At 38.5% G+C, this 16,361-nt stretch overlaps 1 protein-coding gene across 1 annotated transcript in view; it reads right to left on the reverse strand.

Annotated features, from left to right (window-relative positions):
- Positions 1–16,361, reverse strand: part of GANC (glucosidase alpha, neutral C) — a 73,718-nt gene that overhangs the window by 45,908 nt on the left and 11,449 nt on the right. Inside the window, exons 4-5 of the mRNA XM_007460139.1 lie at positions 11,771–11,898; positions 5,818–6,000 (exon numbers count right to left, since the gene is read on the reverse strand). Coding sequence (XP_007460201.1) covers positions 5,818–6,000; positions 11,771–11,898 — 311 coding nt within the window. The remainder of the gene's footprint in view (positions 1–5,817; positions 6,001–11,770; positions 11,899–16,361) is intronic.

Here is a 16,361-nt window from a genome sequence, read left to right on the forward strand (position 1 = left end):
AATCTTCAAGTATTTTGGCATTTTCCAGCTTTCTGTTGTTGATTTCTAGTTTAATTGCATTGTGGTCTGAGAGCTGGTGTTGTATGATATCCATTTGTTTAAATTTGTTAAGGTATGTTTTATGACACAAAATATGGTCTTGGTGAATGTTCCATGTGAGCTTGAGAAGAGTGTGTATTCTACTGTTGTTGGATGAAGGAGACTATAGATGTCAATTATAGCCAGCTGATTGATAGTGCTTTTGAATTAGAATATGTCCTTATTGATCTTCTCCCTGCTGAATCTGTCCATTCCTGATAGAAGGGTGTTAAGGTCTCTAATTATAATAGTGGATTCATCTACTTCTACTTGCAGTTCTATCATTCTTGCCTCAAGTATTCTGATGCTTTGTTATCAGGCACATACTTTCCCTGTTTTGAAGTTAGCTCTTTCTGAAATTAATGTAACTACTCCTATTTTCTTTTTTTTTTTTTGAGAGTCGGGAGTTAAGTTTTATTGGGGGCAAAATGAGGACTGCAGCCCAGGAGACAGCGTTTCAGATAACTGAAAAACTGCTCTGCTATTTTCTTTTTTAAAGATCATAATGCTATCATTTATTGGATGAAAAAAACAAAGAAGAAAAAGAATTGTTTTGGAATGTTTGGGGGACAAACAGCTTGCTTATAAGTAAAATTCTTTCTCTTTGAAATGAGTTAGTAAAAAAGAAAACAATCTTCATTATATGAAATAACATCGCCAGGTAGGAAAAGCAGCACACAAGAATATATTTTTGGATATAAAAATTTATATTTATATTTATATTTATATATAGTTATGCCATCAGCAGCATTCAAAATTAGCTGAGTATCTATACAATTACACATATTGATTCATGTTTTAACGAAGTGTTTTAAAAGCTCATCATATTAGAACAGGCACAATATTCTGGAGGCATATAAATTCCCCATGGGTTTCTGAACATCCTTACCCTCAACTTCACAATCAGAATGTACAAAAGCAGTGAAAGATCAGAGTTCAGAGGTGTTTTATTTTTCTTTTCCTTGTTCAAAGTGCCTAAGTCAAGCAAATATATTGAAAAAGGCAAAATAAACACTTTGCATAGCAGAAGATTGCAAGATTGCATGTAAACTATGATTCTCCTTTAGGACATTACACAAGTACAAGGTACATCTGTACTTAGAATAAGGCTCATTACCTCTTCTTGCAGCATGAATGTTCAACAGGCAGAGAGCAGCATTCTGCCCAGGGACCAGTCTCAATTTGGTCTCAAAGAATGCCTCCCAAGGATCCACAAGGACAATAAGTAGGCAGCCATTTATATCAGGGAACTTTTGTCCCCACTATGTCTACTTTTTGGTGCTGTCTATTAAATGTAGTGACATTACTTTGTTGTGAATATACACATTAGTGTTATTACGATGCTGTGGACTGACCTTTCACTCCAAATAGCCATGTTCCCCCATCTAGTGAACTCACTCTTCCCTGGTTTCAGTTCAGCCCGTCTATAGAAAATTTTTTTTACATTTCCAAGCCCAGTGTCAGTTTATCAGCTCCTGCTAAGAAGGATATAATTTTATTTGGTCAATTTACATTAACAATATGGTCGGCCTGTTAAACTTTAGCCATTCTAATAGGTGTGTGGTAGTACGTCACTGTTGTTTTAATTTGCAATACCCTAATGACTAATGGCATTGAGCGTATTTTTCAAATGCTTATTTGTCACTTGTATATCTTCTTTGGTGAAATATCTGTTCAAATCTTTTGTTTATTAGATTATTTTCTTAAATTTTGAGAGTTCTTTCTATATTATATCAATACATATAACTTCTTTATTAGATATATACTTTGCAAATATTTTCTCTTAGTCTATGAATTATCTTTTCATTCTCTTCATATAGTCTTTTTTTTAATATACCAAAGCTTTATTTGAATCATTATACAGAGGGATTAATGTCCCTTTTTTATTGTTGAATAATATTTTATTATAATTGATTATGGTTAATTATTCAGGTTTTTTCTAGTTTTTTACTATGACAATGCCACAATAAATGCCTTCATACATTTATCTTAGATATATGTGTGTTTGATTACAACAGGACAAAGTCCCAAAAGTAGTACTGCTAGTTCAAACGTATGCATATTTTAAATTTTAATGCATTTCCAGATCATTTCCTCCAGTTTGAAGCAACTCATACTCAAATGAACAAAGTCTAAGGCCTGGATGAACCTTGAGGACATTTTTCTAAGTGAAATAAGCCAGTCACAGAAAGATAAATACTACATGATCCCACCTATATTAGGTATCTAAAATAGTCAAATTCATAGACTCAAAGAGGAATGGTGGCTGCCAGGGCCTAAGGGGAGGGGGAAATGGGGAGTTACTAATCAATGGGCATAAAGTTTCAGTTAAGCAAGATGAATAAGTTCTAGAGACCTACTGTACAGCACTGTGCCTACAGTTAACAATACTGTATGGAACACTTAAAATTTTGTGAAGAGGGTAGATCTCATGTTAAGTGCTCTTACTACAGTAAAATAAAATAAAATAAAACAAAATAAAATAATTAATAGTCAATGCAAATTAAAGGAAGAATAATAACCTATTTCTTCATATAGTCTTTGAATGGGCAGGCATTTTTACTTTTGGTTATGTCCATTTAACCCATTTTTTCTTTTGTGTATCATGCTTTTGGTGTAATATCTAAGACATCTTTGCCTGATCCAAGGTTTCAAGATTTTCTTCATTGTTGTCTAGAAGTTTTATAGTTTTAGGTTTTACATTTAGGTCTATATTGTATTTTGAGTAATTTTCTTTTTTTTTTTTTGATTGATGTTTCATTCTTGTTTGTGGCAACTTCTGAGCTCCTCACATGCCAGGCTGGAAATTACAAGTCCTTGCCTTTTCATTTTGTTCAAGTTTTTTTGTTTGTTTGTATTTTGTTTTTGTGGTTATAATAAAGTTTAAAGTTTAAAATTTCTAAGTAATCGAATCAATCAACCTTTTTCCTTATGGCTCTTCAGTTTTTCTTACACTAATAAGATTTTTAAAATTCTACATGTTTTCCTATTTTTATTTTCTTGTGTGCTTTATTTTTATTTATCTGGAATTCATTTTTGCTAATGTTCTGAGGTTAGGACCTTACATATTTTTCCCAAGTGGATAATCTAATTTTCCTAACACAAAGATAAATACAAATAATGGAAATATAAACTAGTACACAACCTCTATGGGAGGCAATTTGGAAACATCTATCAAAAGTACAGATGTACAAACCATTTGATCAGAAATTATACTTCTATGACTCTGGTCTATGGATATACTTGCATGTATGCAAAATGACACATATACAAGGTTATTCATGAAGTAAGTAGTTGTAAAACAATATCAGAAACAACTTTAAAGTCTACTAGCAGGGATTAACTAAATGAATCACAGTGTAACCATATAATAGAAACTATGTAGCTGTTTTAAAGAAATTAGAAACTACCACATTGGTAAAGGGAAAAAAAGCAAGGTACAGAATAATGTGTAAAGATGATATCATTTGTGTCAGGAAAGGAAAAAACAAAGAATACATTAATCTTATTGTATAGGCATAAATTATCTCTGGAAGGATACACAGAAAACTGGAAACACTGATTACTTTCAAGCATGGAATGAGGTAGCTCAAGTACAAATGGTGAGGGAGACTTTTCACTATATTATATACACCTTTTTTTTCCACATCTTTATTGGAGTATAAATGCTTTACACTGTTGTGTTAGTTTCTGCTGTACAACAAAGTGAATCAGCTATATGTATACATATATCCCCATATCCCCTCACTCTTGAACCTCCCTCCCACCCTCCCTATCCCATCCCTCTAGGTCGTCACAAAGCTGATCTCCCTGTGTATATACACCTTTGTACAATGTGCTTATTAAAAAAAATAAATAAAAATTTAAAAGCCCAACTTAGATATCACCTCTAAAACAAAATAAAACAAAAATAATGGGAGTTTAGTAAAAGGAAAAAATGTTTTAAATATTAATACTTTAAATATAAATAAATAATGAATTAAATATAAATAACAAATACAGGGATTTGTTATGCTATTAGTATTTTCAGTCAAAAAAAGTAATTGGGGCTTCCCTGGTGGTGCAGTGGTTGAGAGTCTGCCTGCTGATGCAGGGGACACGGGTTCGTGCCCCGGTCCGGGAAGATCCCACATGCCGCGGAGTGGCTGGGCCCGTGAGCCATGGCCACTGAGCCTGTGCGTCCAGAGCCTGTGCTCCGCAACGGGAGAGGCCGCGACAGTGAGAGCCCCGCGTACCGCAAAAAACAAAACAAAACAAAAAAAACAAAAAAGTAATTGAATTATATTCATAAGGCACTAAGAGAGTAGGTGGCAGGATTGTGGGTATTTTAATTTTTCTTCTTTTCAATATTTTCTATTTTTCCTTCAATGAACACATTTCTGTGATAAAATAAGTCGTTTATATTTTATAAATTTATTTGTTTATTTTTGGCTGCGTCGGGTATTTGTTGCTGCGCGGGCTTTCTCTAGTTGTGGCGAGCAGGGGCTACTCTTTGTTGTGGTGTGTGGGCTTCTCATTGCAGTGGCTTCTCTTGTTGCAGAGCATGGGCTCTAGGTGTGTGGGCTTCAGTAGCTGTAGTGTGCAGGCTCAGTAGTTGTGGCTTGAGGGCTCTAGAGCGCAGGCTCAGCAGTTGTGGCACATGGGCTTAGTTGCTCCGTGGCATGTGGGATCTTCCTGAACCAGGGCTCAAACCTGCATCCCCTGCATTGGCAGGTGGATTCTTAACCACTACACCACCAGGGAAGTCCCAAAATAAGATTTTTTAATATTAAAATTTTAAAATAGAAATAAGTTGAAACTCAGAAAAAAATCACTATGTTGAATGCTTTCTGCAGCTCATATAATATGTTCATTATTTGGGTAAAAATAGAAAGACTGGAGGATTTAAAGACAATATTGGTAAAAACGGAAGAAGAATCTACTTCTACTACTATCTTCCAATTCATGCGACCCACACACAAACAGCTTTGATCAAATGGTTGGTTCCAGAAAATTCCTGGACAACTATTCAAGTCTAAGGTAACTCATGTTATTCTAAAGAGGTAAAATGAAATTCTGAAGACATGTTAGTTCACATTAGCATCTATCAAGTTAACAGGGTGTGGGCTTCCCTGGTGGCACAGTGGTTAAGAATCTGCCTGCCAATGTAGGGGACATGGGTTCAAGCCCTGGTACAGGAAGATCCCACATGCCGTGGAGCAACTAGGCCTGTGCGCCACAACTGCTGAGCCTGAGCTCTAGAGCCTGCGAGCCACAACTGCTGAGCCCACGTGCTGCAACTACTGAAGCCCGTTTGCCTAGAGCCTGTGCTCTGCGACATGAGAAGCCACTGCAATGAGAGGCCTGTGCACCGCAATGAAGAGTAGCCCCTGCTCGCCGCAACTAGAGAAAGCCCACGCACAGCAACGAAGACCCAATACAGCCAAAAATAAATAAATACATTTATTAAAAAAAAAAGTTAACAGGGTGCTTTTTTAGAAGGATGTGTAGGGTAGAGAATGTCCTCAGTCAAACATACAGGATGTGTTAAGAGTGTCATCTTCACAAATGTCTGAGAATAATTTTTGTCATCAAGTCTGCATTCACCTGCACAGGTGAAAAGATGAAATTTCTCAGAACAATATCCCAGCAAATAAGGCAAACCAGTTTTCTATGGTGATGTATTATCTATTTAGGCAACTGGTATTCACAATCAGGTTTTCTTAAGTTCTTTATGTGTTAAGTAATGTGCAAAAATACCTTTGCTTGGGAGGAATCTGCAGCTGCTCAAAGTACAATTGGCCCAGGGAGTTTATGCTCATCACAACCTCTTCTTCAGATACCAAGTCTATCTTGAATGGGTTTGCTGTGATGTGACACTTCAGATCTCCTTTTCCATTTGCCAATACGAGACTGCCTGTATCCCCTGAGCATGAAATCAGCCTGGAAAACAAGGCATGAAGAGAAAAATAAATTGCTATAGGTTTACATGGCTCAATGCAATTCTCAATTCAAATTAGTAAATCAATATTCATGTGACATAGCACAGATAAGGCAGCAGAGAGCTGTAATTGAGAGCATGGGCTTTGGTGTCAGAAAGCCTGGACTAAACATAGCTCTCCCACGCACTAGGTGTATAACTGTGGACAAGTTAATCTTTCTAGTTCTTGGTTTCCTCATCTGTAAAGTGGAAATGCTAAAAGCAAGAACAAATAGAGCTTTTTGAGAGGATTAAATGAGATCACACATGTAAAGCACTTGGCACAGAGCCTGGCACATAATAAGCGCTCAGTAAATGTTAGCTCTCATCATCATTATTACTTTGGTCTGGACAGTCTAGTAACAAGTTGGTGCATAGAATTTAAACATTTTGCTTTTCTTTCTTGTTCCAGCCCTACACTCAGAAACTGAGTAAATAACACAGATTAGGTTATTGATTCACTCAGTCCAAAGTGAGATGGAAAGGTGAAACTTTTGTTTATTTATCACCTGACTTCCAACAGCCCAATCAGACACATAGACTTTTAGGATGCTTTGGATCCCCAGGAGTTATATAAGCTCAGAGACAGCACTTAAAATCTCTAGGTCTATCATCAGGAACAAAAGGGAGACTCAAATCAACAGAATTAGAAATGAAAAAGGAGAAGTAACAACTGACACTGCCGAAATACAAAGGATCATGAAAGAATACTATAAGCAACTATATACCAATACAATGGACAACCTGGAAGAAATGGACAGATTCTTAGAAAAGTACAACCTCCCAAGACTGAACCAGGAAGAAATAGAAAATATGAACAGACCAATCACAAGCACTGAAATTGAAACTGTGATTAAAAATCTTCCAACAAACAAAAGCCCAGGGCCAGATGGCTTCACAGGTGAATTCTATCAAACATTTACAGAAGAGCTAACACCTATCCTTCTCAATCTCTTCCAAAATATAGCAGAGGGATGAACACTCCCAAACTCATTCTAGAGGTCACCATCATCCTGATACCAAAACCAAACAAAGATGTCACAAAAAAAGAAAATTATAGGCCAAAACCACTGATGAACATAGATGCAAAAATCCTCCACAAAATACTAGCAAACAGAATCCAACAGCACATTGAGAGGATCATATGCCATGATCAACTGGGGTTTATCCCAGGAATGCAAGGATTCTTCAATATATGCAAATCAATCAATGTGATACACCATATTAACAAACTGAAGGATAAAAACCATATGATAATCTCGATAGATGCAGAAAAAGCTTTTGACAAAATTCAACACCCATTTATAATAAAAACTCTCCAGAAAGTGGGCATATATGACAAACCCACAGCCAACATCATTCTCAATAGCTTTTGACAATTCAACACCCATTTATAATAAAAACTCTCCAGAAAGTGGGCATATATGACAAACCCACAGCCAACATCATTCTCAATGGTGAAAAACTGAAAGCATTTCCTCTAAGATCAGGAACAGGACAAGGGTGTCCACTCTCACCACTACTATTCAACATAGTTTTGCAAGTTTTAGCCATGGCAATCAGAGAAGAAAAAGAAATAAAAGGAATCCAAATTGGAAAAGAAGAAGTAAAACTGTCACTGTTTGCAGATGACATGATACTACACATAGAAAATCCTAAAGATGCCACCAGAAAACTACTAGAGCTAATCAATGAATTTGGTAAAGTAGCAGGATACAAATTAATGCACAGAAATCTCTTGCATTCCTATACATTAACAACAAAAAATCAGAAAGAGAAATTAAGGAAACAGTCCCATTTACAACTGCAACAAAAAGAAAAAAAAATACCTAGGAATAAACCTACCTAAGGAGATAAAAGACCTGTATGCAGAAAACTATAAGATACTGATGAAATAAATCAAAGACGATACAAACAGATGGGAAGATATACCATGTTCTTGGATTGGAAGAATCAACATTGTGAAAATGACTATACTACCCAAAGCAATCTACAGATTCAATGCAATCCGTATCAAATTACCAATGGCATTTTCACAGAACTAGAACAAAAAATTTTATCATTTGTATGGAAACACAAAAGACCCTGAATAGCCAAAGCAATCTTGAGAAAGAAAAACAGAGCTGGAGGAATCAGGCTCCCTGACTTCCGACTCTACTACAAAGCTACAGTAATCAAGACAGTATGGTACTGGCACAAAAACAGAAATATAGATCGATGGAACAGAATAGAAAGCCCAGAGATAAACCCTCGCACATATGGTCACCTTATCTTTGACAAAGGAGGCAAGAATATACAGTGGAGAAAAGACAGCCTCTTCAATAAGTGGTACTGGGAAAACTGGACAGCTACATGTAAAAGAATGAAATTACAACACTCCCTAACACCATACACAAAAATAAACTCAAAATGGATTAAAGACCTAAATGTAAGGCCAGACACTACAAAACTCTTAGAGGAAAACATAGGCAGAACACTCTATGACATAAATCACAGCAAGATCCTTTTTGATCCACCTCCTAGAGGAATGGAAATAAAATAAAAAATAAACAAATGGGACCTAATGAAACTTAAAAGCTTTTGCACAGCAAAGGAAACCATAAACAAGATGAAAAGACAATACGCAGAATGGGAGAAAATATTTTCAAACAAAGCACTGGAGGCAGTGAAGGGTGGTAAGGGTGAAGCACAGGGAGCACTGGAATCCCCTGGCACAGTATATTTCAGGTGAGGTTAACACAGGGTGTCCAAGCAGGTGAGATCAGCCTTATCAGATGGAAGAGAAGGAGCTGCTTCTGCTGAACTGGGAGGCTCAGTGGAATTTTGAGGTTTGGGACTCAGGGTTATCCAAATCTTCCCAAATGTTGCTATTCAATTTTGGGGAGTCCTACCTTTTCACAGCTGATGCCCTAAATTCATAAACCTGATGAAGCTGTGAATTCAACTTACGCTCTAATTCAGAAAACCACAGAATCTAACTCTGATTTTCAGCTACGAGGACTCTGTAGATATGACTTTCAGGATTGTCATATAAATCTGTTAGGTTTCTGACAATTTAAAAGCCTGAAACTGCTGTTTTCTTTAAGTTCTTCAGTGAATTAATAGCAGCCAGGCCACCTCAGAGTTTTGAATTTTGTATGGCAATCATGCTATGCTATGGCCCCACCACTTGGTTTGCCTGAGCCACGCTTTGAATAGGCACGCTATTTCAGGCAACCACAAGTAGTAATTTAAGTGACTGCCACAGAATGCCGTGGTTTATTGCTAGTCGTATTAATTTGCTAGAGCTGCCATAACAAAATACCACAGACTGGGTGGCTTAAACATCAGAAATTTATTTTCTCACAATTCTGGAGGCTGGAAATCCTAGATCAAAGTGTCAGCCGGTTTGGTTTCTTCTGAGGCTTTTCTTCTTGGCTTGCAGATGGCCATCTTCTTGCTGTGTCCTCACATGGCCATCCCTCTGTCTGTGTTATCTGTATCCTCATCTCCTCCTCTTACAAGATACCAGTCATATTGGATTAGGGCCCACCCTAATGACCCTATTTTAATTTAATTACCTGTTCAAAGGCTCTATCTCGAAATAGTCACATTCTGAGGTATGGGGGGTTATAGGGCTTCAACATATGAGTCTGGTTGGGGAGGGTAGTATTCAGCCCAAAACATTAATATCTCACCGTCTAATGAAAACCAGGTCCTCACTGCCTTCAAATCCAAGTAGATCAGCTAAGCTCAGATTCCCATCCTTGAGGGTCTGTTGCTTATACTCATTCTGATATCAATGACTATGTTAACCAAAACTCAACTGCAGATAACAGAAACAACTCTGGCTATTTTAAGCAGAAAGTAAATGACTTAATATGGAGGAATTATTAGCTTACAACATCATGGAAGGTTTGAGGTAGGAGGTTCCTGGCTGAGTGTTCAGTAATGACTCCTAGAACAATAATGCATAAGTACAGGCCAACAGAACTTCTCTCTTAGCTGGAATCAGGAAGCTGGGTAATCAGAAGTCAATGTGGCAACTGCTGGGCTCCAGGATCATGCCAACTCAGCTGCAATCCAGAGATCGGGAAACCACTGCCCTAACTAGTGGCTCTAGAGTCATTCTATAGCTGCCGATGCACACCAGCAAAATGGGAGACTCAGTTCTGAAATCAAGATAACTGTAGGTGCATCTGATTGGTGGAACCTGAATTACATCAGAAACTAGCTATATGGGAGTCTGGGAAATGGAGAAATGTAGTTTTTAGTTACTACAGTAGCCAAAGATCCTCTAGAAAAAGGCTGAAATAGAAGCAAAACTAATATACCACATTTACTACACAATGCTAATATCACCCTGACTCCAAAACCTGGCAAAGATAGCACAGAAAAACTATAGACTAATGTTACTTAAGAACACAGATGTAAAAATGTTAAAGGTCTACTAGTAAAATGAATCGTCCAGGAGAGTAAAAAATAATGTAATGTGACCAAGAGGAAATACACACACACACACACACACACACTCTCTCTCTCTCTCTCTCTCTCTCTCTCCCTCTCTCTCTCTCTCTCTCTCTCTCTCTCTCTCTCTCTCTCTCTCTCTCTCTCTCTCTCTCTCTCTCTCATTTGCCAAACTGCAAAGCCATGAGAATAGTCCCTTTTTAATTCTTATTTCCTAAGTTCTTAGCATATAGTAGTGGCTCAGTGATATATTTTAAATTTATGATAGTTCTAGCATAGCTAAATTAATTTCTCCTTATAATTTATTAACTTTTTTTTGGCTGTGTCAGGTCTTAATTGCAACACGCAGGATCTTTGTTGTGGCATGTGGGCTCTTTCGTTGTGGTGCGCAGGCTCTTCGTTGCAGCACGCGAACTTCTCTCTAGTTGCGGCGTGTGGGCTCCAGAGCGCATGGGCTCTGTAGTTGCGGCATGGAGGCTTAGCTGCCCTGTGGCATGTGGGATCTTAGTTCTCTGACCAAGGATCGAACCTGCGTCCCCTGCATTGGACCACCAGGGAAGTCCCATAATTTATTAACTTTTTATTAGATTTTCATGGAAAAAATAATCTACATAAAACTATGATAATGATGTAGTGAAAATTAAAGCATCTGGCATAATCTTATATTCCCTTAGTGACATGATATAAAGAAAATAACAAACCAACAGACAGAACCAAGTTAAAATATCACCGGAAAATGTGCTGAGAACTGATGCAGATTCTGCAGGTACATGAAAAATGCTTTAATCCCTAAAGATTTTTTTCCACCTAGAAACTGATTATTAATTTATCTCTGACTCTAAGACAGATTATATGTTAGACTTCTGAGACTGCCGTTAATTAAAAGTGAGTCAGTCTAACTGTATAACTTACTGTAAGCATGGGAGTTTTGCTAGTACATTGGATCTCTGGAGCTCTGCTGTTCATCTGAGTGAGTCAGTTAAACAGCTCTCCTGCTTGCTCCCAAAGTCTGGCTGATAAACCGCTTACTTTGTCAGGAGGAGAGAAGATCAGAAGCTCTGCTTCTCCCCATTAATAAGTGCTGATGAGTCAAATGGTGGAGGAAGAGAGTACAGAATGGATAACATCAAAATGGATAAATTTATCCCCAAATAACTAAAAACTAACTCTGCAAATGGTTGTATCTTTGAAGAAGCAAAATAAGAGGCTCATACAAAAGCTGCTACTCAAGGTATGATAGAAGAACATACTGAGGGTGTATCCAAGGTAACGTGTTTCTTGGCTTACCTTACAGTGCCTGGCTTGCTTGTGAGGACATCAGGAACTTCATATCTGGGTTTCAAGGGTGTTTCTTCATTGATTTTAAGCCTGAAAATATTTCCCTCTATACCATAAACTTCAGCCAGGAGAGGAACCTGGGAACACACACGAGATTAGTTTCAACAGATTACCCAGGTCAGTTCTACAAATTATGATAATTAGAAAACTATGTTTAAATTATTATAGGCCAAGCAAACTGGAGAACAATGGCAATCATGAAGGAAAGGCTTTCCAATCTATATGTACTTGCTTGGCTCTACCTGTAGTAGAAACAAACACCTCCTATGTGTTCTATGGTTAGGCAAACATATAATTGTCCAGACCAGGACTGTTAAGAGTGAAAGGGCTCTCTATTAATAACGATAGTGGATGACAGGCATAAACTGAAACTGCCCTTGGAAAATTGGGACATGTGGCCCACTGTATCTATGATAAAGTACAGGTATCTTAAGAATAAGTGTTTGGTGTTAAAACTAGAGTAACTGGATTCCAGTTGAATGAAAGATGAAGGGTAACAAGCCACAGAATAGAAAAGAATAGACAGTAAAATGGTGGTCACTGGGGTTCTCTACTGTAGATGAATAAGGCTTCCTGTGCTAAAATCAAGGCACTTCCTGTACACTTAGATTAAGGTCTGGGAAACTTTCTCTAGAGGCTGGGATATTTTCAGCTTTCTCAAGAGGATGGAGAATTTAGGTTAAATACTGCTTACGATGAAAGATGGAAGCAACATAGAATCATAAAGAGAATACAGAGTTTGAAAAATAAAACAATAACAACAAACTGAAGGCAGAGATGGCTGGATTTAGATTACAAACTGAGGCATCAAGATGAGGGAAATATCTTAAGACAGTGGTTTTCAACTGATGTGCCATGCTGCACTGGTTGCAAATCATTAAGTACAGAATGATGCCAAATTCTGGTTACAACTGGGTCTGTGTATTGTTACTATAATATCTGTTAAATGAAAGGCTAAGCTGGGTAGCCTGTGTGAGGTAACACACAGAACAGGTATGCTGTGGTGCAAGCAAGATATAGGAAGCAGGGAGAATATTAATGCAGCACCAAAAAACAAACAAAAACAAAAACAATCCCTCCCCCGCCAAAACGGTGTTACTGGAACCTTGCTTCTTCAGAATATAGGAAATAGTCAGGGCTCTTGAACAGTGACAGGACACTGAAGAGTGACCAGGTAAATAATGGTAAATAGGCTGTGGCTGCTTTTACAGACATTCTTAAAACAAGGTTATGGGGCTTCCCTGGTGGCGCAGTGGTTGAGAGTCCACCTGCCAATGCAGGGGACACAGGTTCGTGTCCCGGTCTGGGAAGATCCCACATGCCGCGGAGCGGCTGGGCCTGTGAGCCATGGCCGCTGAGCCTGTGCGTCTGGAGCCTGTGCTCCACAACGGGAGAGGCCACAACAGTGAGAGGCCAGTGTACCGCAAAAAACAAAAACAAAAACAAAAAAAACACACTAAAAAACAAGGTTATGATGTAGTACTGACCATACAATAATTATTTTTTCCACAGCTTTATTGAGAAATAATTGACATATTGTGTAAGTTTAAGTTGTACAACTCCTTGATACTTATACATTGCAAAAATGATCACCACCATAGCATTTGCTAACATCTGCATCAAGTCACATAATTCACACAAGTCACACATTTCCTTTTTGTGGTGAGAACATTTAAGATCTACTGTCTTAGCAACTTTCAAGTATATAACAGAGTATTATTAACTACAATCACTATGCTGTTAGTCATCTTATTATATTTGGAAGTTTGTACTCTTTGGCCAACACCTCCCCCTTTCCCCCACCCCCAATCATACTGTAATTACTGCTTATATGTTTAATATTCTTTCGTTTATTTAATTTACTTCAAGTGTGCCAATCAGAATTCTAAGATTTGAAAATGTATCCAAGTATAAGGCTGAAATCCTGTTAGATTATGTATTCCCTCCCAAGTTAGACATAAATTTCCACTAATCTCTCAAATTTAATTCAACTAACATTTATTTGGCATCTAATATTGTGAAGTGCTGATTGCTGTGAAAAGGATGGCTAAACTCTTAGGGAGAGTGTAGTTTAGAGGAGATGCAACACCTATGTTGTAACCGTAAAGCGTTTTATGATAAATGCTGAGACAGGACGAGGCCACGTCCTGCGGGAGAACAAGGAAGGGGAATATTGATGACTGTAAGGAGAGGGGTTCTGGGACATCTCTCTGGAGGAAGAGGGACTTAAGCAGGGCCTTGAGGGATTAGTAGGACTTTGGGTAGGCAAAAATGGGCAAGAACATCCTAAGCAGAGGGCACACAGGTTGTCCCTTATATGTGATTAACAAATTGCATTTAGTTCATATACTCAGAGATCCTCCCATTATTAGTAAAATAACTTTCTTAAAATTTTTAATTTTTTTAAACCAAAGACTGGTCTGATATGTTCTGTTCTTGAGGCTGCAGCCTAGTAAAGAATCCTAATTATATGAGAGAAGGTAGCAATAACCCTGCTTTTCCTATCATAACCCTAGGCAAGCAAACATACAAATCAGAGTCAAAGCCCCACTTTGTTTTCATTTTAACTTAATTAAGCAAACCAATTTTGCCAATAGGTAACCCTTTTCAAAGTCAATATCCAGATTCATTCTTATCTCTTATTATCATCAACATAGCTTCATATTCCAAGCACATAATTTCCTTAGACCTTAATATACATTTGCTTGTATGATCTGGCTCATGCCGTTTTTACTGGCTTAAAAAATCAACAGCAGGGACTTCCCTGGTGGCGCAGTGGTTGGGAATCTGCCTGCTAGTGCAGGGGACACGGGTTTGAGCCTTGATCTGGGGGGATCCCACATGCTGCGGAGCACCTGGGGCCGTGAGCCACAACTGCTGAGCCTGCGCTCTGGAGCCCACGAACCACAGCTACTGAGCCCGCGTGCCATGACTGCTGAGGCCCGCATGCCTGGAGCCTGCTCTCTGCGGCGGGAGAGGCCACCGCAACGAGAGGCCTGCGCACCGCAACAAAGACCCAACACAGACAAATAAATAAATAATTAAAAAAAAAAATCAACAGCAGCAGACTCTCAGAAGTCCAATAAGTAAAGCTACTTGGATTGAAAACAGCAGGAAGTGGCTCAGAGCCTCTACCGTTGAGCCACCTCCCCTTCCTGCATTGAGTTCTGAGACACCTCTATGGAAACCTCAGGGCTCTGCGCATGACAGTTTATAAACCACTTCCCTGGGCTTCTTAACTGCCAGTTATTGTCCAATTCTTCAACCAAAACCGGGCTGTCAAAAAGTCTGGACATGGGGGCTTCCCTGGTGGCGCAGTGGTTGAGAACCTGCCTGCTAATGCAGGGGACATGGGTTCGAGCCCTGGTCTGGGAGGATCCCACATGCTGCGGAGCGACTGGGCCCGTGAGCCACGACTACTGAGCCTGCGTGTCTGGAGCCTGTGCTCCACAACAAGAGAGGCCGCAATAGTGAGAGGCCCGCGCACCGCGATGAAGAGTGGCCCCCGCTTGCCACAACTAGAGAAAGCCCTCGCACAGAAACGAAGACGCAACACAAGAAAAATAAATTAATCAATAAACCCCTACCCGCAACATCTTCTTTAAAAAAAAAAAAAAAAAGTCTGGACATGAATATTATATCCTTCTATCTAAAACATTAAGAATTTCTAAACATTTCTGTTCTCTAGAGAACTGTTTGGACATTTATTTTAAAATAATATATAAATAAATTATTGAATCTCTATTAGTGATTAAAAATGACAATAAAAAACATGTTGTGGGCTTCCGTGGTGGCACAGTGGTTGAAAGTCTGCCTGCTGATGCAGGGGACATGGGTTCGTGCCCCAGTCCGGGAAGATCCCACATGCCGCGGAGCGGCTGGGCCCGTGAGCCATAGCTGCTGAGCCTGTGCGTCCGGAGCCTGTGCTCCGCGGCGGGAGAGGTCACAACAGTGAGAGGCCCACGTACTGCAAAAAAAAACAAAAACAAGAAAATACGTTGTTACAGAAGTTAGACTGCATAAACTCAGAATTATTTAATGTTAATATTTAGAGAATAGCAGTAAAAATTGCAGCAAGATGGATTTATGTAAAATAAGTGAAGAAACATAAAATTAAACATTTAAAATAAGGTGAGACAGCATGGGTTTTGCTCCCCTAGAAAGATTTAAGAAGTGTAAATGTCCTCCTACACAGAGAAGATGAAATAAATCCTCAAAGAAAGGAATACATTTTGGAGGTTCATTTTAGTACCACAAGTCTCTACTTGGTTTTTCATTCAGTGGCTCAACTCCCATAATCTGGGAGAGCATAAATTCCCTTTTCCTATCTTATTTCTCCCATACAGAATAAAAATAAAACCCAGTAGTTTGTCATCCCTAAGTCTAGTTTTTGTGGCCACAAGGGCAAAAATATGAGACAGGTTATAAAAATCATAGTGGTAAAAACAGCCTCGTCTGTACATTCAAGCAGTGGAATGGATCACAGTTACATTAAAAGTTTTTTTTTTTTTAATTTCACCCAAAACTAGTAGAGACTATG

This window comes from Lipotes vexillifer, unplaced genomic scaffold (genome assembly GCF_000442215.2).
Source record: "Lipotes vexillifer unplaced genomic scaffold, Lipotes_vexillifer_v1.1 scaffold408, whole genome shotgun sequence".
Classification (NCBI taxonomy): domain Eukaryota; kingdom Metazoa; phylum Chordata; class Mammalia; order Artiodactyla; family Lipotidae; genus Lipotes; species Lipotes vexillifer.